The 27,027-nt window shown below is 50.2% G+C and overlaps 1 protein-coding gene across 1 annotated transcript in view; it reads left to right on the forward strand.

The window, feature by feature from the left end:
* Positions 1–16,600: 16,600 nt before the first annotated feature.
* ARRB1 (arrestin beta 1) overlaps positions 16,601–27,027 on the forward strand; it is a gene marked incomplete at its 3' end in the record, with an annotated part of 88,621 nt that continues 78,194 nt past the window's right edge. The window contains exon 1 of the mRNA XM_083362159.1: positions 16,601–16,803. Coding sequence (XP_083218285.1) covers positions 16,784–16,803 — 20 coding nt within the window. The 5' untranslated portion in view covers positions 16,601–16,783. The remainder of the gene's footprint in view (positions 16,804–27,027) is intronic.

A 27,027-nucleotide genomic window follows, 5' to 3' on the forward strand; every position in this document is an offset into this window, starting at 1 on the left:
CAACATAAGACCGCAACGGAGCCTGAGATTTGTGTCGCTAAGCAAGCCAAACATCCCAGTTTTGATCACGTAACCATGGGGATCCTGCAGTGGAGATTTAAAGGTTATAAGTGACTTTTTAATAATAATAGTAATAAATAACAACAACAATAATAATAGTAATAGTAATAATAATAATGATGATGATCATAATTATGTTGGAAGGGACCTTTGGAGGTCATCTAGTTCAACACCCTTCTCATTTCTTTACGGCAATTTTTTATATTTGGAATTCCTGAACCGTCAGCCCTGATAAGAGATACGCCTTAGTTGGATCTTCCAATGGTGCCCTTTTCCTCTGGAACATGGCCACGGGGAAGTTGGAAATCAGCCTGGCGGGAGTCCACCGGTGAGGATTTTTTTCCCCCCTCGGATGGATTAACTTAAGATGAAGCTGCCGAGGTTTGGAGTTCAAATCTCACTCCGGGGGGGGGGGGCAATCAAAAAACATGCAAGAACCCTTAAAAGGAATCCTTTGTCAACTCTCCTCCTCTTAGAGGCCTATTTATGGGGGGAGGGGGGTGGTTGGTAGCTCCCTCAAAAGCAGCATTCATTGTTTTGAAGTGGGGTTTCAAAGTTTGGCCCCTTCATGACTTGTGGACTTCAACTCCCAGAATCCCTGAGCCAGCACGGGGGAACGTTGGCCCCTTCATGACTTGTAGACTTCAACTCCCAGAATTCCTGAGCCAGCATGGGGGAACTATTGCCCCTTCATGACTGGAGGACTTCAACTCCCAGAATTCCTGAGCCAGCATGGGGGAACTATGGCTCCCTTCATGACTTGTGGACTTCAACTCCCAGAATTCCTCAGCCAGCATGGAGGAACTTTGGCCCCTTCATGACTGGTGGACTTCAACTCCCAGAATTCCTGAGCCAGCATGGGGGAACTATGGCCCTTTCATGACTCGAGGACTTCAACTCCCAGAATTCCTCAGCCAGCATGGGGGAACTTTGGCCCCTTCATGACTTGGGGACTTCAACTCCCAGAATCCCTGAGCCAGCACGGGGGAACGTTGGCCCCTTCATGACTTGTAGACTTCAACTCCCAGAATTCCTGAGCCAGCATGGGGGAACTATGGCCCCTTCATGACTCGAGGACTTCAACTCCCAGAATTCCTAAGCCAGCATGAGGGAACTATGGCCCCTTCATGACTCGTGGACTTCAACTCCCAGAATTCCTGAGCCAGCATGGGGGAACTATGGCTCCCTTCATGACTTGTGGACCAACTCCCAGAATTCCTGAGCCAGCATGGGGGAACTATGGCCCCTTCATGGCTCGTGAATTTCAACTCCCAGAATTCCTGAGCCAGCATGTGGGAACTGTGGCCCCCTTCATGACTCGTGGACTTCAACTCCCAGAATTCCTCAGCCAGCATGGGGGAACTTTGGCCCCTTCATGACTGGTGGACTTCAACTCCCAGAATTCCTGAGCCAGCATGGCTCAGCTTGGAAACCTCTCCCTTTCCCCTCAGTGCGGCTGGCTCAGGAATTCTGGGAGTTGAAGTCCACCAGTCATAAAAGAGCCAAGGTTGCCTAGCCCTGACCTAGAGAGTCGTGCAATGGCCTCGTCTGGACTGAAATCCTCTCTTTTTCTCTCCAGCTCCTCCGTGAACGCTGTGGCTTGGGGTCCCTCTGGGGTCCACATAGGGAGCGTGGACAAAAGCCGCAAAGTTGTGTTGTGGAAGTAGCCGAGGAGAAGACGTGGCTGCCACCACCCCTGTCTCTTTCCTAGACTTGTGCCTTCCGAGGTGGAGCCCTGGACGTCCGAATGTGGACAGGCTGGTGGGGCTGAGAAGCTGGTCTTCCTTTGGCCCATGCGCCCCAGATGTGGGGCTTCCTTCTGCCTTGCTATTGGGGAGGGGGCGAAGGAGGCAGATGGGGAGCCAACTCTCAGTAGGCCTGAGAAGTCGAAGCAGCAAAGAGAGTTTCCATACATCGCCGAGCGACCGATCGGTTAGCAACAACCCTTCGGGGTAGGCCAGAGGTTGCAAAGCCTCCTGGAACTCGGCTGGATTATCAGAAGGTGTTATATTTGGCAGAGTGTGTGTGTCCTCGACTTACCGCCAAATTTCTGTTGCTAAGCAAGACGTTGATCCGAAACGGTATAGGGTTTACTTCCTGAGCAAGGGGTTGGACTGGATGACCTCCAAGGCCCCTTCCAACTTTATTATTATTATTTAAGTGAGTTTGGACCCCTTTTACCAACTTTCTCCCCACCGTTGTTAAGGAAATGGCTGCCCTTGTTAAATTAGGAATAATAATAAAGTTGGAAGGGGCCTCCTCGGAGGTCATCTAGGCCAACCCCCTTCTCACGGTTGTTAAATGAATCCTGCTTTGCCCACTGGCTTTACTTGTCCAAAGGTCGCAAAAGGGGATACCATGACACACACACACACCCCCGACCCAGGACGCTGCAACCGCCATAAATAGGAGTCCGTTGCCAAGCGTCTGAATTTTGATCATGTGACCGTGGGGGGGGTGCAGCCGCGACGGTCGTTAAGTGTGAAAAACCGGTCCTAAGTCCCTTTTTTTTCAGCGCCATTGTAGCTTCAAGCAGCCACTAAATTCTGTACAGAATTACAGAAGAATAGAATTGGAAGGGACCTTGCAGGTCCTCTAGTCCACGGGTCGGCAACTCGCGGCTCCCAGCCGCCCGGTGCGCGCGCACCTCTCCAAATGGAGAGTGGCACCGCCCGTTCCGAGAGGTGCGCGCGCACCTTTCCGAAGGGCGGAGGTGCGCGCGCACCTCTCCAAGCCGCCGCCGTCCCGTCCGGAGACCTGCCGCGTTCGTCAAACATTGACGAACACGGCAGCTGTGCAAACGGGATGGCGGCGGTTTGGAGAGTGCGCGCGCACCTCTCCCAAGCCGCCGCCGTCCGGAGACCTGCCGACGTTTGGGGAGGTTTGGGGAGGTGCGCGCGCACCTCTCGGAATGGGTAGCGGCGCCGCTTCTTGCGAAAGCTGCCGCGGCACGTTTGCAGGCTGCCGAAAGCGGCAGCTTTGCAGACGGGCCGTCGCTGTCGCGCAACCGGGAACCGGTTCCATCACACATTAAAAAAAAGACAACCGCGCGTGTCCACGCATGCGCAAGAAAAACCCATTTCGCGCATGTGCAACATGTTTTTTGCGCATGCGCGTGCATGGACGCACGCACGCGGCTCCCACTTTTTTTTATGTGTGATGGAACCGGTTCCCAGTGGCTCTTTTCCTTTTTTGGGTTGCCGACCCCTGCTCTAGTCCAAATCCACCCCACCTCCCCGCTCCCCGGATCGCATGCGTCATTTAACAACTGCTGTGATTCAGTGAAGAACCGTGGCACAAAAAAAAAAGTCATAAAATCGGATGCAACCCGCTTAACGACCATCTCGTTTGCAATGGAAATTCTGGTCGTAATTCGAGGACGGCCTATAAGGCGACAAGTGGTTGAACTGTGCAGAAAGAGGGAGGGAACGAGACAGCCTGGTAGCAGGAGAACAAAAAAAGAATGACACAACAGGACTTTGTTTTAAGCTCCGATTGGAGGTTGCAGGCCGAAGATTATAGGGGGGGGACCAGAGTTCCCCCTCCCCCCCATGTGAGATCACGAAAGTAAGCCTGGCTTTCCTGCATTCCTTGCAACACTGCAGAGGATTCTGGAATTGCAAAAATCTGCCCGGCAACGTTGCAAGGGATCCAGCTGTAGATTCTCCGGAGCACTTTCCCCAGCCCCCCTTTCTTTGCATCGCACAGTCTGGAAACGACCGTGGAGGTCATCTAGTCCAACCCCCTGTTTGAGCAAGAGACCTTATTTCCAGGGGGGCTTTTTCTAAGCCACGATATTAAAAAAAACAAAAAACCCACAATGTTGAGACTCTGGAAAGAGCGTCAAGGAAAGCAACAAAAGAGGATCGGGGGACCGGAAGCTGAATAATATGAAGGACGGTTGCAGGAATTGGGTACGTCTAGTTTAATGAAGAGAAGGACCAGGCGGGGATGTGATTCCAATATTTGAGGGGCTGCCAAAAAGAAGGGGATCAATCTCTTCTCCAGAGCACCCAGAGGGTAGGACAAGAAGCAACGGAGGGAAACTAATCAAGAGATGAAATAGAATAGAATAGAATAATAGAATAGAATAGAATAGAATAGAATAGAATAGAATAGAATAGAATAGAATAGAATAGAATAGAATAGAATAGAATAGAACAGAACAGAATAGAACAGAACAGAATAGAATAGAATAATTAAAGTAGAATAAATAGAATAGAATAGAATAGAATAGAATAGAATAGAATAGAAGAATTAGAATAGAATAGAATATATGGAATGGAATAGAATAGAGTAGAATAGAATAGAAATGTAGAATAGAATAGAATAGAAATGTAGAATAGAATAGAACAGAATAGAATAGAATATATGGAATAGAATAGAGTAGAATAGAATAGAATAGAATAGAATAGAATAGAAGAATTAGAATAGAATAGAATATATGGAATGGAATAGAATAGAGTAGAATAGAATAGAAATGTAGAATAGAATAGAATAGAATAGAAATGTAGAATAGAATAGAACAGAATAGAATAGAATATATGGAATAGAATAGAGTAGAATAGAATAGAATAGAAATGTAGAATAGAATAGAAATGTAGAATAGGATAGAATAGAATAGAATAGAATAGAATAGAAATGTAGAATAGAATAGAATAGAATAGAAATATAGGATAGGATAGGATAGAACAGAAATACAGAATAGAAAGAATAGAATAGAATAGAATAGAATAGAATAGAATAGAATAGAATAACAGACTTGAAAGGGACCTTGGAGGTCTTCTAGTCCAACCCCCTACGCAAGTAGGAGATCTTGTACTATTCCAGAGAAACGGTTGTCCAATCTCTTAAAAACCTCCAGTGATGGAGCACCCACAGCTTCTGGAGGCAGGTTGTTCCACTGGTCAGTTGTTCTCACTGTCAGGAAGTTTCCCCTTAGTTCCCGGTTGCTTCTCTCCTTGATTCGTCCGTTGCTTCTTGTCCTGCCTTCTGGGACTTTGGAGACTAGGTCGACACCCCCCCCTTCTTTGGGGCAGCCCCTCAAATATTGGAAGATGCTATTCGTGTCACCCCCTGGTCCTTCTTTTCATGAAACTAGCCATGCCCAGTTCTTGCAACCGTCCTTCAGTCTGAAATATGAAATTTCCTGACAGAGAGAACAATTGACCAGTGGGACAACTGGCCACCAGAAGTTGTGGGTGCTCCATCACTGGAGGTTTTCAAAAAGAGACCGGACAGCCATTTGTCTGAAATTGCCTAGAGCAGGGGTAGGCAACCTCGCCTCTTTTATGACTCATGGACTTCAACTCCCAGAATTCCTGAGCCAGCCAAGCTGGCTCAGGAATTCTGGGAGTTGAAGTCCATGAGTCATAAAAGAGCCGAGGTTGCCTACCCCTGGCCTAGAGTTTCCTGCCTTGAGCAGGGGGTTGGACTAGATGACCTCCAAGGATCCCTCCCAGTTCTGTTACCCCGTTATTCCATCCCCACAGGGCCCGGTGCTTAACAGCCTTCCTCCTTTTCATCGGCTACCCAATGTTGTAAAGAGCCGAGCATGATTTATTGCCAAAAGATGTTTTCTGCCCATCTGCTTGGAAGGAAGAATGAATCACAGCAAATCAACAAAAGGAAGATTAGACGATTCTTGCGCATCACACCCCTGGGTTGTGCGTCCAGCTCTCAGCACTTAAAGCGCTCCGTGAAAGTGCTTCCCGGGCATTACTTCACACCTCTTCACACCAAACAGCCCTCGCAAAGGCTAATCTTAATACATTTTCCTTGGGGAGGGAGACAATTGGGGGGGGCTGCCCCACTTTAGCATTTGGCCCAGCGTCATGAGCTGGCTCAGCTTTGATCTGCAACCTCTGATGCAAAAATGTGCGGGTTTTTTTTTTCCCCCTCCCTGCTTTGGTGGAGGTGGAAAACGTCGGCAAATCCACTCACGGCAGGCTGAGCAAGCGTGGAATCCCACAGCCACACCCTGCGGAGAAGGCCAGTCCTACACAGGCAGCCCCCCCGACTCGCAGCGACTCGTTTAACAACCGTTCAGACGTTGCAATGGCGCTGGGAGAAAATAAAAAAGCAGCTTAGGACCCCTTTTTTCACACTTACAGAGGAGGCTTGGCAACCGATTCATAGTTACAGCGGTCGCAGCGTCCCCGGGGGTGGGGAGTAGGGCTCACGCGATTCCCCTTTTGCGACCGTCAGACGGGACAAAGTCGACGGGGGGAGCCGGGTTCGCTTAACGAGCACGTTACTGGCTTGGCGGCTGCAGTGATTCACTTAACAGCGGTGGCGGGAACGCTGGGAAAATGGGGCCAAGCTCGCTTAATGAGCCCTGGCGGCACAGTGGTTAGAAGGCGGTACTGCAGGCTGACTCTGCCCACCGCCAGCAGTTCAATCCTGACCGGTTGAAGGTTGACTCAGCCTTCCGTCCTTCTGAGGTCGGTAAAATGAGGACCCAGATTGTTGGGGGCAACAGGCTGACTCTGAAAACCGCTTAGAGAGGGATGTAAAATATTGTGAAGCGGTATATAAGTAAGTGCTATTGTTATGGTTATTCCTTCCATCCATCCCTTTCTTTCCTTCCTTCCTCCCTTTCTTTCCTTCCCTCCCTCCCTCCCTCCTTTCTTTCCTTCCTTCCCTCCCTCCTTCCTTTCCTTCCTTCCTTCCTTCCTTCCCTCCCTCCTTCCTTCTTTCCCTCCCTCCCTCCTTCCTTCCTTCCTTCCTTCCTTCCTTCCCTTTCTTCCTTCCTTCCTTCTTTCCCTCCCTCCCTCCTTCCTTCCTTCCTTCCTTCCTTCCTTCCCTCCCTCCCTCCCTCCTTCCTTCCTTCCTTCTTTCCCTCCCTCCCTCCCTCCTTCCTTCCTTCCTTCCTTCCTTCCTTCTTTCCCTCCCTCCCTCCTTCCTTCCTTCCTTCCTTCCTTCCTTCCTTCCTTCCTTCCTTCCTTCCTTCCTTGGCAGCGCAGTGCAGTGGTTAGAATGCAGCATTGCAGGCTGAACTCTGCCCACAGCCAGCAGTTTGATCCTGACTGGCTCAAGGTTGACTCAGCCTTCCATCGTTCCGAAGTCGCTAAAATGAAGACCCAGATTGTGTGGGGGGGGGGGGGGGCAAATGTGCTGACTGTGTAAACCTCTTAGAGAGGGCTGGAAAGCACCGTGAAGCGGTATATAACTCTAAGGGCTGTTGCTATTGACAGCTACATTGCTTAGCAACAAAAATTTCGGACTCGGTTACAGTCATAAGTTGAGGACTCCTCCTCCCCCACCCACGTTTTATGGCTTCGTAATAAATTACAGGTGGAAGATTTGCCCCATTGCTTATTGCATTGCAAACATTATCAGGAACCCAGCGCTAGATCCGTCAGATCCTCCTTGGGTAATCCAACCGAATCAATCCAGTTTAGAAGCGGGGGGGGGGGGGGGGGAAACCGTTATGTTTTTGCTGTCCGACGAAGACAAACATGAAATGGGACAAGTTGCGTGGTTTGCAACGATTGCAACAAAGATAGGAAACCATGTGCTGACCAACAGCAGTGCTCATATTGCAGGGCATGCAGTGAACCGGTGTGATGGCTGTAATTTGTAAGCATAATTTGGCTTAAAACCTGTGGTTAGAAATAAACATTTTTAAATCAAACATTTTTAAATCAACAAAGCTCCCGCACATCAACCCCTAGGAGGGACCTTGGAGGTCATCTAGTCCAACCCCCTGCTCAGTGCAGAAGACCTTATACCATTTCAGACAAATGGCTGTCCCGTCTCTTCTTAAAAACGTCCAGTCTTGGAGCATTCACAGCTTCTGGAGGCAAGGAGTTCCCCTGGTTAATTGTCCTCACTGTCAGGAAGTTTCTCCTTAGTTCTAGGTTGGTTCTCTTCTTGATTAGAATAGCAGAATAACGGACTTGGATGGGACCTTGGAGGTCATCTATTCCAACCCCCTGCTCAGGCATGAAACCCTGTACCATTTCAGACAAATGGCTGTCCAGTCTCTTCTTAAAAACACCCAAAACTTCTGGAGGCAAGGAGTTCCACTTGTTAATGGTTCTCACTGTCAGGAAGTTTCTCCTTAGTTCTAGGTTGCTTCTCTCCTTGATGAGTTTCCATCCGTTGATTCTTGTCCTGCTTTCAGGTGCTTTGGAGAATAGCTTGACTGCCTCTTCTTTGGGGCAGCCCCTGAGATACTGGAAGGCTGCTCTCCTGTCGCCCCTCGTCCTTCTCTTCATTAAACTGGACATTCCCAATTCCTGCAACCATTCCCTGTACGTTTTAGCCTCTGGTCCCCTGATCATCGTTGTTGCTCTTCTCTGCACTCTTTCCAGAGTCTCAACGTCCGCAGATATTTAGTCTTTATATAAATGGGGGATGGGGGGGTTACTCTTTTTAATGTTGCACATTGGGTTTTTATTTTTATTTTTTGTGAGCAGCCCAGAGTCACTGAGAGTGAGTGGGCAGCCATATAAAATTTAATAAACAAATATATATGAGCCAGCAGTGTGCTGCAGCTGCCAAAAAAGCCAACACAGTGCTAGGCTGCATTAACGGAGGGATAGAATCGAGATCAAGTGAAGTACTAATACCACTTTACAATGCCTTGGTAAGGCCACACTTGGAATACGGCATCCAGTTTTGGTCACCATGATGTAAAAAAGATGTCGAGACTCTAGAAAGGGTACAGAGAAGAGCAACAAAGATGATTGGGGGACTGGAGGCTAAAACATATAGGGAACGGTTGCTGGAATTGGGGATGTCGTAGTTTAATGAAGAGAAGGATGAGGGGTGACATGATAGCAGTCTTCCAACATCTCAGGGGCTGCCACAAAGAAGAGGCAGTCAAGCTATTCTCCAAAGTCCCTGAAGAAGGCAGGACAAGAAGCAACGGATGGAAACTCATCAAGGAGAGAAGCAACCTAGAACTAAGGAGGAATTTCCTAACAGTGAGAACAATTAACCAATGGAACTCCTTGCCTCCAGAAGTGGTGAATGCTCCAACACTGGAAGTTTTTAAGAAGAGACTGGACAGCCACTTGTCCGAAATGGTATAGGGTTTCCTGCCTGAGCAGGGGGTTGGACTAGATGACCTCCAAGGTCCCTTCCAACTTATTATTATTATTATTATTATTATTATAAACAAATTAAAAATGCAGTGGGCTTGTATCTTACAACAGAGGGCTTCGACCCTGCCAGCGTGAGTAACTTTGTAGTACGTGGAGGCTACCTTTGGTTCGGTCTGCCAAGGAGCAACTTCTAACGGAGCTTCTCGGAAGCAAGAAGGATCATTCCTGTATCATCTCAACAGAATAGCGGAGCTGGAAGGGACCTTGGAGGTCTTCTAGTCCAACCCGCTGCTCAAGCAGGAAACCCACCTAGACCGTTTCAGACAAATAGTTGTCCAGTCTCTTCTTAAAAAGCTCCAGTGTTGAAGCACCCAACTACCTCTGCAGGGAAGTCACATAATCTCAGGGGGCCGAGGACTAGACTTTGGCCAGAGAAGCTTCCATCCAAGGCCTCAACAGAAGAGGCAGGAGACAGCAGGCGACTATGCATTTGTGGGCTGAAAGGAATGCAAATTTAAGGGTCAGAATGAGGCCAGGAAGCTCTGGGTTCGAGTGTTTTCGCTTGCCCCAAGGCACATGACCAAAAAGGCAAAGCTTTGATCGTGTGATTGGGTTGTCCTCCTTCATTCTTTGGACCCTCCCATAAATGCCTCCAAGAAACCATAAGGTTAGACTGCAACACAGCAGTGAAACGTAACAAGCCAACATGCTGACCTGTAAACAAAAATTCAACCAGGGTTAAACCCATGGCACAAATACATCTGCTGTTACAAACGCACCCTATCCCGGCTCCGTTCCTCTTCATGGCGGTTGATGCCTTTGTGGCTTTACAGTGTTCGAACCCGTCCAACGTCTTCAGCCCTGGGCTGTAAAAACGCACGTCGATCCGTGAAATTGGGATCTGCCCCCTTCACACCACCAAACTTTGAGGGCCTCTCCGGTCACCAGAATATGCCCCCCAACCCATGCAAAGTGGGTCTGTGAATGGTTGAGCTTTAGGAGCAGCGCATCTCAACCTTGGGAATTTGAAGGTGGGTGGACTTCGACTCCCAGAATTCCCCACCCAGCAAATGTTTTGTGGAATGGTGGTCGTGGAGAAGAGGAGGAGGAGGACTGTGGGTTCCTTGGTGCTCTCTGAGCTGGGTGCTTTTCTTGCAGACGTTTCCTGACCCAACTAGGGAACATCATCAGTGCTAGGAGGAAGGAAGGAAGGAAGGAAGGAAGGAAGGAAATAAATAAATGGGGTCCTTGGTGCTCTCTGAGCTTGGTGGTTTTCTTGCAGACGTTTCATGACCCAACTAGGGAACATCATCAGTGCTAGGAGGAAGGAAGGAAGGAAGGAAGGAAGGAAGGAAGGAAGGAAGGAAGGAAGGAAGGAAGGAAATAAATGGGGTCCTTGGTGCTCTCTGAGCTTGGTGGTTTTCTTGCAGACGTTTCATGACCCAACTAGGGAACATCATCAGTGCAAGGAGGAAGGAAGGAAGGAAGGAAGGAAGGAAGGAAGGAAGGAAGGAAGGAAGGAAGGAAGGAAGGAAGGAAAGAAAGTGGGGTCCTTGGTGCTCTCTGAGCTGGGTGCTTTTCTTGCAGACGTTTCCTGACCCAACTAGGGAACATCATCAGTGCAAGGAGGAAGAGGAAGGAAGGAAGGAAGGAAGGAAGGAAGGAAGGAAGGAAGGAAGGAAGGAAGGAAGGAAGGACAGACTGTGGGGTCCTGGGTGCTCTCTGAGCTTGCTCATTTTCTTGCAGATGTTTCATGACCCAACTAGGGAACATCATCAGTGCAAGGAGGAAGAGGAAGGAAGGAAGGAACGAAGGAAGGAAGGAAGGAAGGAAGGAAGGAAGGAAGGACGGACAGACTGTGGGGTCCTGGGTGCTCTCTGAGCTTGGCGGTTCTCTTGCAGACGTTTCATGACCCAACTACGGAACAGCTATGCTGACTCAGGAATTCTGGGAGTTGAAGTCCATGAGTCATAAAAAGAGCCGAGGTTGCCTACCCCTGAGCTGGGGCATTCTGGGAGTTGAAGCCCACCCCTCTTCAGGCTGCAAAGGGGGCATGGAAACACACCGTTCCAAGTAACCCCTTTAGGCTTTGCTGAGCCAGCCCGCCCCGGAGCAGCCACTGAGGTCCCCCTCCAAAGGGCCGTTGCTCCTGGCTGGAGGGGCCACGAATGAGCCTGCAAATAGCTGAGATGTTCTGCAGAAAGCCTTGCAGGATGAGGACCCCACAGGGCCTGCTGGGAGACGCCCCAGGAAAGGTGTGGTTTCTCCCAATCACTGGAGGGCTCTTGAAAAAGGGCCAAGCAGGGAATCGTGGCTTGCTGTTTCCCTTGTGGGCTTTGGAGCAGGTGAGTGCAGGCAGGTGAGTTACTCTGGTTCCTAGTCTTCCCCCCACCTCCAAAAAAAAAGTCTGAGTTTGACTCAGGAGCCCCAGTAGTTGGTTTCCCAGCTTTTTTTTGTTAAACCTTAATCGCATTTGGAGTAAGTTCTATTAAAAGTGCAGCTCACCAAAGCATTTTGCCTCTTAAAAGGCGTAAATGTGTTAGTGCAGAAAGAGGCTTCCAGAATCCTGGTTTGTTTGTTTTTTTTAATACTTCCGTTTCCTTCTTTTAGAGCAGGGGTCTTCAAACTTGGCCCTTTTGTGACTTGTGGACTTCAACTCCCAGAATTCCTCAGCTGGCTGAGGAATTCTGGGAGTTGAAGTCCACAAGTCACAAAAGGGCCAAGTTTGAAGACCCCTGTTTTAGAGGTTATTTTTTCTAGGTCTGTTTGTGTGTCTCTGTGAGCGTGTGTCTGTGTGTGTCTCTGGGATTTGCAGGTCTGTGTCTCTGTAGGTCTGTGTGTGCATTTGTGTGCTTTTGTGTCTGTGTGTCCCTGTATTTGTGTGTGTCTGTGTGTCTTTGCGTACGTATCTGTGTCTCTGTCTCTATATCTGTGTGTCTTTCTGTGTGTGTACGTGTCTGACGCTCTGTGTGTTCGCGTCCGTGCCTTTTGTGCGCGTCTGTGTGCCTGTGTATCTGTATTTGTGTGTGTCTCTGTGTCTGTATTTGTGTGTCTGTGTGTGTGTATATGTGCATCTTTGTGTTTGTGTCTGTATATGTCTCTCTGTGCGTCTGTGTGTCTGTATCTGTGTCTAAATGACCAACAAGCTCCGATCCAGCTCTGTTACTCTCTTACGTCCCTTTCTCTCCTGAAATTTCCCACAGTGTCCATCTGTCCCTGCTTTAGTGCAAAGCCATTGAGTTGGGTGGACCAGATCAAGACCATGTGGCAGGATGACTATTTGGACAGCTTGGCCCCTCCGTCGGGGCTTCTGGATCAGATGGGAGTTTCGACCCAGTTTCTAAAAGTGTCCTTGGCTTTGAATGACACGGAGAAATGGGACCACTCCTTTGCGTCCAGCGTCATCGACGGCGTCCCCACCATGCTGGAGATCCTGGAGGACACGGGTTTCTTCTTTCTCCTGGGCAAATTGTCCACCCTTTTGAAGGGGCTAAAAGCCGCTGGGCTCCTCTCGGAGGAGTGGAAGGCTCCCAAAGGTGGAGTTCTGGAGAGGCTGGATCCCATCTTCAGGTTGCTGGTCCATCTTGCTCCGAGGAAGATCTACTACAGCTTCTGGTGTCTCCGAAAGTTCTTGAAGGATGTGGAAGAAGACGACTTTGAGGGCCCGGACTGCCTGAAATACCTGACCGTCATCCAACAAGGGTTGGAGGACCTGGAACCGCGGAAGACTCTGGATTGCTTGGTGGACCTCAATAATTACGTCATCTACCAGTATCCGAATCTGGTGTGGTTGGCTTCTCATCCCCAAGTTCAAGAGAGAGTGGGTGACCTGAATCTCTTTCCGACGCTGATGATAGCCCGGAAGATCTTGGGGTTCAGCATGGAATATTTCAACGACTGTCTGGTTGACCTGCAAGAAGTGCTGGAAGATCTCAACGAGGTGGAAGCTGTTGTCCTCACTCCTGATGACCTGGACATGGTCTAGATCTCTGGTAGAAAGCCATCTTTAAGGGCTGGCCCCTTATCGCTCACCACCGCGCAAAACTAATGCTCCAATCTCCTGGGCCTCTGAAGGACAACCCCTCTTAAAAGATGTTAGGTTAATTAATTTTAATTAATTAATTTACTGGCACCACGTCAGCAAACATCAGCTGAAAGCGAATGCTGCGTTTCTCTCCATCCCTTCTGCAGCCTGTTTTTAATTGGGAGTTAAATGCTGGTGCAATTTCTCCTCGGATCAAAGTTAGCGTTTCAATAAAAAAATGGAGCACCTAATAAAATTGTGTCTGGTGTGTAATTTTAGGATACAATCACAGGGAGCCCTTGACCTACAACAGTTGACTTGGTGACTGTTTGAGGTTGCAACGGCGCTGAAAAAAAAAGTGACTTGTGACCCATTTTTCACACTTAGGACCTTTGCAGCATCCCTGTGGTCACATGCTTTACATTCAGATGCTTGGCTACTGACTTGTACTTACGACGGTTGCACTTAGCATGTCATCCCCTTTTGCAAACTTCCGACACACAAAGTCAGAGGGAAGCCCAAATTCGCTTAACAACTGTGCGACTAGCTTCACAACTGCAGTGATTCACTTAGCGGCGCTGGCAAGAAAGGTCGTAAAATGGAGCAAAACTCCCTCTCGCTTAACAACAGAAATTTGGGGCTGGGTTGTGGTTGTAAGTCGAGGATTCCCTGTATTTAGGACAGCTGAGGTGTCCCGAGGTCACGCAATCCCCTTTTGCGACCTTCTGACACGCCAGAGTCACTTAACAACCGGCTTCCTCACTTAACAACTGCAGTGATTCACTTAACAGCTGTGGCAAGGATGGTCGTGAAACGGAGCAAAACTCACTTAACAAATGTCTCACTCAGCAACATAAATTTGGGGCTTAATTGTCATAAGTCGAGGACTAGGCTGTATTTGGGGGAGTAAACGATAGTCCACGTTGGTGTGAACATTGTGGAATCGTCAAGGGGGGAGGTGATAGAATTTCAAAGTACAGGCAGTCCTCAACTTACGACCATGACTGAGCCTAAAATTTCTGTCACTTAGCAAGACAGTTGAGCAAGCTTTGCCTCATTTTACGACCTTCCTTGGCGCAGTCGTTAAGCGAGTCACTGCAATTAAGTTAGTCACACGGTCATTCAGCGAATCCAGCTTCCCCCGTTGACTTGGCTTGTCGGAAGTTTGCAAAAGGGAGATCACACATCACATACACACACACACACACACACACCCAGCTGCAAGACTCTTAAGGGTGAAAAAAAAACCCTGGTCATAAGTTACTTTTTCCAACAGGGATGTCACTTTGGACGGTCGCTAAACGAACCATCGTAAGTCGAGGACTTCCTGTAATTGTGGAGCAAGATGAAATTCTGCCACTTTGAAAAAAATCAAGGGTGGGAGAGAGAGAGAGGCTTCCCCCCCCATTCGATTTTTAATTTATTTGGACACACAGACACACAAATAGGAGCTGCTGAGCCTTCCAGCCTCAAGGTGCGCCCGAGGCCACGGCCTGGTGGCTCCGTGGTATCGTCCGTGGCTCTTTCATGGCCGCCGGGTGGATGTGGCGAGTACCACAATCCGGGATGTTTTTCATCTTCCCAAAGTTAGCCAACAACCCTGGGATTCCATCCAAATCTTACGTCACGAGCCGGCCTTCGCATCGATCCGAGCAAAGTAAAAGACCCAGCCGTTGTACAGGCCGTCCTCGGCTTACGACGGATTGCTTAGTGACCATTTGAAGGTCCCACAGACCTCCCAAGATACACAGGTAGTCCTTCACTTACGACCGCCACTGAGCCCAATTTTTCTTTTGCTAAGAGATTTTTTAAGAAGAGACTACTAGACAGTCACTCGTCTGAGATGGCTTGAGCAGGGGGGGCTGGACTAGAGGACCTCCCAAGGTCCCTTCCAGTTCTGTAATTCTATTCCATTCCATTCCATTCTATTCTTTAATCAGTTCTTTATCCTATTATTATTGTTCTTATTCTACTCTATTCTACTCTATTTTATTCTGTTCTGGGACTTTTTTTTTAAAGTGAGTTCTGCTCCATTTTACAACCTTTCTTGCCACCGTTATTAAGGGAATCGCTGCAGTTCTCCAGTTAGTGACCTGGTTGTTAAGTGAAGCCAGCTTCCCCATTGACTTTGCTTTTCAGAAGGTTGTAGAAGGGGATCACGTGACCCCGGGGGTGGGTGGGGGTGGGGGGACACTGCGACCGTCATAAATACGAGTCAGTTGCCAAGCGTCTTGATTTTTTTTTTTGGATACCTTTTTTTAAAGTCAAAAGGTACCCAGGAAGATTCTCCTCTGTTTTGCCCGTGAGAGGCCTTGCCTGATCTCTCCAAACCCGGTCCTTGGATGGGGCACCAACAGGTGATCTCAGGATTAGGAAAGTCGTCTTGAGGCCTTGGCAGGGGGATCCCTGGGCACCCATTGCCTTTGGGACCATCTTCCAGCTGCTGAAGGAAGACGAGGGAGAGGTGACCCAATGGTGGGCAGAGCGTTTGAGGACGGTCAATGGATTTTTCAAGCTGCATGTCTGAATGAGCAAGCCAGACCAGGAAAAAGCCACTTGGCCCTTCTTTGAGTCTGGCTCGAATGCAGCACACAAGAGCCAAGACGGTGTGCTTTCTCCTAGCGCTGTTGCGCATTTCCCAACAGGAAGGGGCCTCGACCTTGCCGTCTCCCTTCTGTAAAATGGGTTGACACTAGTTCCGCCTAGGACAGCCTTGCAGGGCAGTTTCCTTTGCAGCCAAGTGAGAATATCTAGCAGGATTCCTTAAGCGGGACTATTCTCGGTTCGCCTCAACGGACCCAACTTCCCAAATCCCGGATTGCACGCAAGGCAGGACTCAAGCGTCGTGAGAACGCAGGCAAGAGTAGGGCAAATCTCACTGAATGGGGAAATGGGGGGCTTCGCAGAGGCCAATTGTCTCCGCGAAAAGCGGAGAACGCGGGAGCTCGATTGCCTGGCTTTATTTCGGGGGAGGGGAGGGGGGGGGAGGGGAAGGGACAACGCCTTCCCCAGGCCTGGCGGGTCGTGAGAACGCCGCCTCCTTTTTCCCCCCCTCCCTCTCGCGTGCACGCGCCCCCTGCCCGACCGGAGCCCCGTTTAGCAAGCAAGAAAGCAGGCGCCCCCCCACCCCGCTCCCCTCCCTCCTGCCGGACACGTGATGCAGGGGCGGCAGCCTTGGCGCTGTGTGAACGCGGCTCTCCACGCGTGCCGCGGAGGGGTTGCTGCTCTCGCGGGGGTGACGCGGCGGCCGGAGGAGGAAGAGGAGGAAAAGGAGGAGGAGGGGGAGAAAAGGGAGAAGGAGTAAAAGGAGAAGGAGGAGGAGAAAAGAGAGGAGGAGGAGAAAAGGGAGAAGGAGAAAAAGGAGAAGGAGGAGGAAAGAGAGGAGGAGGAGGAGGAGGAGGAGAAAAAGGAGGAAAGAGAGGAGGAGGAGGAGGAGAAGGAGAAGGAGGAGGCAGCGTAGCGGCGTCCAGCGCTCTCCGCCGACCGAGCAGCCCGGAGCTCCGCGGGTGTCGGCCGGGCAAGCAGAGCAGCCTCCCCCGGGAGGGAAGCGGACGGACGGCAGCCGGGAATCATCCGAGCCACCCCGACCTCTCCCGGCTCCTGCGGCCGGGCTCTCCCCGCTTCTGCCCGGCGTCCGGCTTCGGCCATGGGCGACAAAGGCACCAGGTCAGTGGGCGCCAGGTTGGGGACCGCGCCGGGCTGCTGCTGCTGCTGCGGGGGTGGGGGACGCTCGGAGCCTCCGCGCATCTGGACGCGTGTCGGACCGTTCCGACGGTCTCTAGGAGGAGGGGGTGGGGGGTGGGAAGTGAGAGGCTGCCTTCTGCTCTTCGCTGCCCGGGGATGGTGTGTGTGTGTGTGTGTCTGTGTGTGTGTGTGTGTGTTGGGGGTGGGTGGGAAACCGGCTTAATTCGGGAGCGCTTCCACGGGTTGATGCGTAACGTGGGAAGGGGCTGTGCAGATGCGCGCCGGGGCTTGGGGTGCGGGGGCTGGCTCTGGGTTGCCTACGACGGCCCAGGTTTTGGCGCTCGTGTGAATTGCCGCAGTCTCGTGTAGAAGACAGCGCAGCGCCGGTGCTGAGAAGAGGAAAAAGGAGGACGAGGAGGGGGTGGGTGGGTGAGGAGGGGGTGAATATCCCCATTTAGAGACTCCCCCCGTTTAGGGAGAGGAAACCCACCCACCCCCCTCTCATCCCAGCGGTGGCATCTCACCTGGAATTAATTTGGGCTTGCCAAAAAATCAGGGTAGCCAATTCTGCCTAAAATGGGGAGGGCATTTCTGATCACCCCCTCCCCAGCTAAGAAAATCAAAATTGGGAGGGGCAGACACTCATCCCCCCCCTCCCCCTCCTTCTGTGCTGTACGTCCCCCCCCCCTCCCCCAGGCATCTTTTCTTTGTTGCTAAATGGAGCCTCCCCATTCAGAGGCACTGGATCTGAAACTTGAGGACTAGCAGCACAGAAGAGCAGAGGGAACATTGCAGCTGGAGGGTCTTTCCTGCCAAATTGGGGGGGGAACCCCATGTTTGGCCGCTGGTGGGTAGCTGGGTTGCTTGATCCGGTTGCTTGACCCCACCTCCTTCCTTCTCAAGACTGGTAGGGGATGCTGGGAAGTGTAGTTCTGCAGGGGTGAAGGTCCAGAAAGCCATCTGATGGTAGAGGACAGGGCTGGCTGGGGAATTCTGGGAATCGAAGTCCACCCATCTTAAAACAGCCAGTGTTGAAAAACACTGGGCTTAAACAGGTTGTATGAACCTGTGCAAGACCGTTAAGAAGATGGAGAGAAACCACATCTGATGTATGAAAAAAATCGACCTGGGAAATCGGGGATACCCCCAAATGACCCAACCAGTTTTCTAGTCCTCATCCTCTATATACCATCACCGTAACCAATTCTTGCATTTTGACTTTAAAAAAAACAACCAAAATTTAACAACGTGCAAGGTGAGAGCGTGCGAAGTCTTGGGATTGCAGCCTCCTAGAACCGTAGCAAGGAGAAGGTATCCCCGAGGTCATCTAGTCCAACCCCGTGTCCCCCCCCCCGATTGCTCGAAAGCGATAACAGCAGGGTTGTCGTGCGGATGACGCAACTGGGTGCTCTTTTTGTCCTGACGCGTAGGGGTTCTCTTGCCCACCCACCCACCCACCCATATATTTTTGTTTGGTGTGTGTAGCGGCTCGAACCGGGGCTGGGCTGAAAGAGCCGATCCCGCATTCGAATCCTGAGGTTGGAAGCTCAGAGCGCGTGCGGATATCCGCAGGCGAGATTTGCTTGAGAGCAAGTTTGGCGGGAAGGCTTCACGGAGGGAGGGATCTGGTTTTCCCAGGTTTTCCCAAAGGGTGGATCCTTTTCGGAGGAAGGAGTGTCTAGCAAAGGGCTGGAGTTGCAGGTGTGTAGCATGGTGCTGGAGAAGACTCCTGTGAGTCCCTTGGACTGCGAGGCGATCAAACCGGTCAGTCCTAGAGGAGATCCACCCTGACTGCTCTTTAGAAGGCCAGATCCTGAAGCGGAAACTCAAATCCTTTGGCCACCTCATGAGAAGGAAGGACTCACTGGAGAAGAGCCTCATGCTGGGAAAGGTGGAGGGCAATAGAAGAAGGGGACGACAGAGAAGGAGGTGGCTGGATGGAGTCACTGAAGCAGGAGGCCTGAGCTTAAATGGACTCCAGAAGTTGGTAGAGGACAGGAAGGCCTGGAGGAACGTTGTCCATAGGGTCGCGATGGGTCAGACACGACTTCGCAACTAACAACAACAACATTCTTCATTATTCTCTTCTCTTCATTATTCTTCATTGTTCTGTTCTTGATTATTCTTCATTATTTTATTCTGTTCTATGCTATTAACAAGCAAGCTTAAATTAGGGGTCCCCAACAGGATATTACTTACACACAAACACACACACACACACACACACACACCCCGATAAGCCTTGGCTCCTGCTTTTCCCCCCTACTCCGAGAGAGGCGGCTTCGGGGATGGGCCGGAGGAGGCCTCCCCTCCTCTCTCTCCCGGCTTTGCCTTCCTGAGCCATCGTCGTCATCCTTTCCTGAGCCGCCTCCATTCGCTGCTCCGGAGTTCGGCCTGGGTTGGCTTTCCACCTTCCTGATTTTGCTGGGAGGAATCCTCTTTGATCTGGGTCAGGAATGCGTTTCTCCAAAGGGGCAGCCCCTGCGGAGAAGGCCAGGCCCATGGGTGTATTGCTGAGGGGGGCAGGGAGGGAGGGAGGGGGAGAAAGGTGCAAAGGAAGAAAGAAAAATATGAGAGGGAGAAGGAAGGAAGGGAGGGAGGGAGGAAGGAAGGAAAGAAGGAAGGAAGGAAGATGGAGAAAGGTACAAAGGAAGAAAGAAAAATATGAGAGGGAGGAAGGAAGGAAGGGAGGAAGGAAGGAAGGAAGGAAGGAAGGAAGGAAGGAAGGAAGGAAGGAAGGAAGGAAGGAAGGAAAGAAGGAAGGAAGGAAGATGGAGAAAGGTACAAAGGAAGAAAGAAAAATATGAGAGGGAGGAAGGAAGGAAGGGAGGGAGGGAGGAAGGAAGGAAGGAAGGAAGGAAGGAAGGAAGGAAGGAAGGAAGGAAGATGGAGAAAGGTACAAATGAAGAAAGAAAATATGAGGGGGAAGGAAGGAAGGAAGGAAGGAAGGAAGGAAGGAAGGAAGGAAGGAGAAAGGTACAAATGAAGAAAGAAAAATACGAGAGGAAGAGGGAGAAGGAAGGATGGAAGGAAGGGTGGAAGGAGAAAGGTACAAATGAAGAAAGAAAAATATGAGAGGAAGAGGGGGAAGGAAGGAAGGAAGGATGGAAGGAAGGGGGAGAAAGGTGCAAAGGAAGAAAGAAAAATAGGAGAGGAAGAGGGGGAAGGAAGGATGGAAGGAAGGGTGGAAGGAGAAAGGTGCAAAGGAAGAAAGAAAAATACGAGAGGAAGAGGAAGGAAGGAAGGAAGGATGGAAGGAACCCACATGGGTGGTTCTTGACTTATAACCATTCATTTAGTTACCTTTTAAAGCTACAAGGGCAGTGAAGAAAGGGGCTTATGACCCTTTTTCACATTTACGTCCGTTGCAGCCTCCCCGTGGTCACATGATCAAAATCCAGACACTTGGCAACTGGCATGCACTTGGAAGGGTTGCAGAGTCCCACGGTCGTGTGTGTGTGTGTGTGTGTCGTGTGTGTGCGTGTCACGTGATCCCCTTGGGCGACCTTCCGACAAGCCGAGTCAATGGGGGGGGGAAGCCGGATTCGCTTAACAGCCGTGTGACTCACTTAACGCCTGCGGTGATTCACTTAACAACTGCGGCAAGGAAGGTCGTAAAAAGGGGCCAACGCTCACTTGACAACCGTCCCACTGAGCAAGGGAAAGGTTGGGCTGGGCAGGGGTCGTAAGTCGAGGACTCTCCGAATAGGAGGAGGAGGAAAGGGAGCAGGTTGCCAGGAGGACTACAGCCTCCCCATAAGGGCCGAGAGATTGTGAGAAGTTGTGACACAGGCCCTGCAAAGCGGAAGAGACTCTTCTAGAGAGAGAGAGGGGAAAAAAACACGTCTGTTTAGTGAACGTAAAGAGGGTCAATTCAATAAAAAGCCGTTCAACTTCTATTTTGATAATCTTCTCCAATAAAAGCTATATGTTTCCATAGGCTAGTCCAGGGGTAGGCAACCTCGGCTCTTTCATGACTCATGGACTTCAACTCCCAGAATTCCTGAGCCAGCCATGCTGGCTCAGGAATTCTGGGAGTTGAAGTCCACAAGTCATAAAAGAGCCGAGGTTGCCTACCACTGGGCTAGTCAGTGCAAGGGTCTTCAAACCTGGCCCTTTGATGACTTGTGGACTTCACCTCCCAGAATTCCATGCTTGGCTGAGGAATTCTGGGAGTTGAAGTCCACAAGTCATGAAGGAGCCAAAGTTTCCCTCATGCTGGCTCAGGAATTCTGGGAGGTGAAGTCCACGAGTCATGAAGGAGCCAAAGTTTCCCTCATGCTGGCTCAGGAATTCTGGGAGGTGAAGTCCACAAGTCATGAAGGAGCCAAAGTTTCCCTCATGCTGGCTCAGGAATTCTGGGAGGTGAAGTCCACGAGTCATGAAGGAGCCAAAGTTTCCCTCATGCTGGCTCAGGAATTCTGGGAGGTGAAGTCCACGAGTCATGAAGGAGCCAAAGTTTCCCTCATGCTGGCTCAGGAATTCTGGGAGTTGAAGGCCACGAGTCACGAAGGGGCCATAGTTCCCCACGCTGGCTCAGGAATTCTGGGAGGTGAAGTCCACGAGTCATGAAGGAGCCAAAGTTTCCCTCATGCTGGCTCAGGAATTCTGGGAGTTGAAGTCCACGAGTCATGAAGGAGCCAATTTTCCCTCATGCTGGCTCAGGAATTCTGGGAGGTGAAGTCCACGAGTCATGAAGGAGCCAAAGTTTCCCTCATGCTGGCTCAGGAATTCTGGGAGTTGAAATCCACGAGTCATGAAGGAGCCAATTTTCCCTCATGCTGGCTCAGGAATTCTGGGAGGTGAAGTCCACGAGTCATGAAGGAGCCAAAGTTTCCCTCATGCTGGCTCAGGAATTCTGGGAGTTGAAGTCCACGAGTCATGAAGGAGCCAAAGTTTCCCTCATGCTTGGCTGAGGAATTCTGGGAGTTGAAGTCCACAAGTCATCAAAGGGCCAAGTTTGAAGACAAGGTTTGGGCTATTGTTTCTCAGCCTTTGCAGCTTGACGATGGGTGGCGTTCCACTTCGACATGGCTGGCAGGGGAATTCTGGGAGTCGAAGTCCACCCGTGTTCAAGCCCCCAAGGTGGAGAAACACTGCTCTAATTTATCTGCTGTTTGCACAAAAATTCTCGGAATTGAAGTCTACCTACACTGGCTGGGGAATTCTGGGAGTCGAAGTCCATCCATCTCAAAGCATCCTGGCTGGGGAATTCTGGCAGTTGAAGTCCATCCATCTCAAAGCATTCTGGCTGGGGAATTCTGGGAGTTGAAGTCCACCCATGTTCAAGCCGCCAAGGTGGAGAAACACTGCTCTAATTTATTCGCTGTTTGCACAAGAATTCTGGGAATTGAAGTCTACCTTTGGTAGGTTAGGGAATTCTGGGAGTTGAAGTCCACCTATCTCAAAGCATCCTGGCTGGGGAATTCTGGGAGCTGAAGTCTACCCCTCTTCCAACGGCTGAAGTTGAGAACCCCTGCATTGTATTCTTATTCGGAGAGCGAGGAGGAGGGAATAAGCTTGCAACTTGGAGAAGGCCCAAAACCTAGTCAGGAAAACAGTTTGAACGAGTTTAAATCTCCAGGACCAGGTTGCCGCATCCGGAAAACGGAGGAAAAAACGCGGGAATCTGGGAACTGTCTTCTCCTCCTTGAGAAATGGCAGAGAGTTGGGGCTCTGCCAGACGACTGTAGGGCAGGCAAGGTCCCTGTTTCGAAGGAGGCGATAAAGGAAGACTCAGCAAGCTACGAGACCGACGGAGTCCGACGTTAATACTGGGAAAGATCTAAAATCCTAATCATCTCGTTTCAACTCTGAGCTACAAATGTTCTCCTTTCCTGGATGTTGAACATCCAGGGATTGATCTCTAAGCACTTTGCGAACAGGGCCGGCAATTCACCAGACGTCTGTATAGATTCGTCAAGAAGAATACTTGCCAGGCTAATGTTTATCTCGTTTTTGTTTTGGGTTGGGTTGGTTTTTTTTTTGATCCAGTCATTTCCTTAAGAGATGGCAGGAATGCTGGAGACATAATATATCTTCGTTGCTTTTGACAAATATTGCTTTTGGTGAGTTGATCAGGAGATGAAGGATTTGGTTCTATTATATTCGGACTAGAGCTGGAAGGGTCCTTGGAGGTCATCTAGTCCAACCCCCTGCTCAGGCAGAAACCCTATACCATTTCAGACAAATGGCTCTCCAGTCTCTTCTTAAAAACTTCCAGTGTTGGAGCATTCGCCGCTTCTGGAAGCAAAGTTGTTCCACTGGTTCATTGTTCTAACTGTCAGGAAGTTTCTCCTTAGTTCTAGGTTGCTTCTCTCCTTGACTAGTTTCCATCCGTGGCTTCTTGTCCTGCTTTCAGGTGCTTTGGAGAATAGCTTGACTCCCTCTTCTTTGGGGCAGCCCCTGAGATATTGGAACGCTGCTATCATGTCACCCCTCATCCTTCTCTTCATTAAACTACACATACCCAATTCCAGCAACCGTTCCCTATATCTTTTAGCCTCCAGCCCCCTAATCATCTTGGTTGCTCTTCTCTGTACTCTTTCCAGAGTTTCGACATCTTTTTTACATTGTGGTGACCAAAACCGGATGCAGTATTCCAGGTGTGGCCTTACCAAAGCATTGTAAAGTGGTATTAGTACTTCAGTTGATCTTGATTCTATCCCTCTGTTAATGCAGCCTAGCACTGTGTTGGCTTTTTTGGCAGCTGCAGCACACGGCTGGCTCATATTGAAGTGATTGTCTACTAAGACTCTGAGATCCCTCTCACAGTTACTACTATCGAGCAAGGTACCCCCTATACTATACCTGTGCATTTGATTTTTCCTGCCTAAATGCAGAACCTTACTTTTTTCACCATTGAATTTCTTTTCTTCTAGACGTTTCGTTATCCAGTTTGGGTAACGTCATCCGAGCTGGTGAGGGTGGGGTTTGCTTCTTGTTTCTATACACTAGCTTGCTCTGCAAGTGTGGATGAGGTTTGGTTTTCATCCGGGTCGTTCCTTAGTTAAGATATTGTTTTCTGAAGCTGAACGTTTGTTCTCCGAGCTTGTGGGTTGGTCCCCGAATGTTTTGCTACCAGGCTAGGTAACCTCTTCAGTGGATTTTAACCACTGAAGACGTTTTCCTAGCCTGGTAATGAAAGAGTCAGAAACCAACCCACAAGCTCAGAGAACAGAGCTTCACCCTCATCCTACAGCTGAGCTGCAGATATTTGCCACCATTGTTTTTTGCTAGATTGTTTGTCTGGAGTTAATCCCTGCTTATCTTGGTTATAGGCTGCAGGGCAAGTTGCTGTATAGAAACAGGGAGCAATCTCCCGCTCCCTTCTAGCATTGATGGTGTCCCCTAGTTAGGTCATGAAATGTTTGCAAGGAAACAACCCGGCTCAGAGAGCACCAAGGATCCCACAGTCCTTCTTCCCCTCTTCCTCTTCCTCCTCCTCCTCCTCCTCCTTGTCCACAACCCCACTCCCTTCTAGCACTGATGATGTTCCCTAGTAGGGTCATGAAACGTCTGCAAGGAAATAACCAAGCTCAGAGAACACTAAGGACCCCACAGTAATTATCCTCCTCCTCCTCTTCCTCCTCCTCCTCCTCCTCCTCCTCCTCCTCCTCCTCCTCCTCCCTTCTAGCACTGATGATATAGCCTAGTTGGGTGATGAAACATCTGCAAGGAAACCACCAAGCTGAGAGAGCATCAAGGACCCCTCCTTCCTTCCTTCCTTCCTTCCTTCCTTCCTTCCTTCCTTCCTTCCTTCCTTCCAGCACTGATGATGTGGCCTAGTTGGGTCATGAAACATCTGCAAGGAAACCGCCCAGCTGAGAGAGCACCAAGGACCCCACTTTCATACCTACCTTCCTTCCTTCCTTCCTTCCTTCCTTCCTTCCTTCCTTCCTTCCTTCCTTCCTTCCTCCCTCCTCCTCCTCCCTTCTAGCACTGATGATGTGGCCTAGTTGGGTGATGAAACATCTGCAAGGAAACCGCCCAGCTGAGAGAGCACCAAGGACCCCACTTTCATACCTACCTTCCTTCCTTCCTTCCTTCCTTCCTTCCTTCCTTCCTTCCTCCCTCCTCCTCCTCCCTTCTAGCACTGATGATGTGGCCTAGTTGGGTCATGAAACATCTGCAAGGAAACCGCCCAGCTGAGAGAGCACCAAGGACCCCACTTTCATACCTACCTTCCTTCCTTCCTTCCTTCCTTCCTTCCTTCCTTCCTTCCTCCCTCCTCCTCCTCCCTTCTAGCACTGATGATGTGGCCTAGTTGGGTCATGAAACATCTGCAAGGAAACCGCCCAGCTGAGAGAGCACCAAGGACCCCACTTTCATACCTACCTACCTTCCTTCCTTCCTTCCTTCCTTCCTTCCTTCCTTCCTTCCTTCCTTCCTTCCTTCCTCCCTCCTCCTCCTCCCTTCTAGCACTGATGATGTGGCCTAGTTGGGTCATGAAACATCTGCAAGGAAACCGCCCAGCTGAGAGAGCACCAAGGACCCCACTTTCATACCTACCTACCTACCTTCCTTCCTTCCTTCCTTCCTTCCTTCCTTCCTTCCTTCCTCCTCCTCCTCCTCCCTTCTAGCACTGATGATGTGGCCTAGTTGGGTCATGAAACATCTGCAAGGAAACCGCCCAGCTGAGAGAGCACCAAGGACCCCACTTTCATACCTACCTACCTTCCTTCCTTCCTTCCTTCCTTCCTTCCTTCCTTCCTTCCTTCCTTCCTTCCTTCCTTCCTTCCTTCCTCCTCCTCCTCCTCCTCCCTTCTAGCACTGATGATGTGGCCTAGTTGGGTCATGAAACATCTGCAAGGAAACCGCCCAGCTGAGAGAGCACCCAGGACCCCACAGTTCAACCCTGAGCTACAAAGATTCTCTTCTGTTAGTCTCTTAAGACCCTCGGATGCATCTCATTCTTTTTCTCACTCAGAGCAGAAACCCCCTTCTCTTTGCTGGCAGAGGAACCATCCAATCTTCCCGCAAACCTCCCCCTTTCAGAGATAAATTCCCACATGCTGGACTTGCAGAAACCCAGAGCCTCTCCCCTCCAAAGGACCCTTTGTTCCTCTTCCTGTGTAAACCCTTTGCATCTAGGATAAGATCCGTGGTGGGCTTTGCAGGCTGGAGAAGAAGGAAATGGGTCACCTGGGCTGGAAGGCTGGGCCCGGGCTCAGCGCTGCGTTTGAAAAGAGGGAATTGCCAAGCCTTTAGCAGATCATGTCTGAATCATTGCTCTCCTGGGACAATTATATTACATATGGATCTCTTGTAGCTGACCTCGCGAAGCCTCTTCAGCCTCCTTGCTTTATGACGCTTTCAGATGCTACAGGAACACAGGATTATTAACGCTGGGCTTTTGTTTCGCTTTCCCCTCAGAGCAGTTAGCAAGCAAATGCTTTCCGTCAGCCGCTGCCGTTTCAGAAAGGGATGTACAGGAAGTCCTCGACTTACAACAATTCACTTGTGACCGTTTGAAGTTACCACGGCACTGGAAAAAATGGACTTATGGCTGTTTTTCACACTTAATGACCACTGCAACACACACACACACACACACACACACACACACACCCGGTGGTCACCTAATTGAAATTCCAGACGCTTGGTAACTGACTCGTATTTATGACGGTCGCAGCGTTCTGGGGGAGGCTTCACATGATCCCCTTTTGAGACCTTCCGACCAGCATAATCATTGGGGGGAAGCCAGATTCACTTAACAACCGTGTTGTGGGGATTCACTTAACGACAGTGGCAAGGAAGTTTCTTCAGTGGGGCAAAATCCACTTAACACACGTCCCCCTTAGCAATCACCAGGAGACGGTGAGTTCTAGTCCTGCCTTAGGCATGAAAGCCAACCGGGTGACTTTGGGCCAATCACCAGGAGACATGAGTTCTAGTCCCGCCTTAGGCATGAAAGCCAACTGGGTGACTTTGGGCCAATCACCAGGAGACGGTGAGTTCTAGTCCTGCCTTAGGCATGAAAGCCAACTGGGTGATTTTGGGCCAATCACCAGGAGATGGTGAGTTCTAGTTCCGCCTCAGGCACGAAAGCTGGCTGGGTGACTTTGGGCCAATCACCAGGAGATGGTGAGTTCTAGTCCCGCCTTAGGCATGAAAGCCAGCTGGGGGACTTTGGGCCAATCACCAGGAGATGGTGAGTTCTAGTCCCGCCTCAGACAGATTCACTTAACAACCATGTTACCAAGT

This window comes from Vipera ursinii (assembly GCF_947247035.1).
Source record: "Vipera ursinii genome assembly, chromosome: 4".
NCBI classification, from domain to species: Eukaryota; Metazoa; Chordata; class Lepidosauria; order Squamata; family Viperidae; genus Vipera; species Vipera ursinii.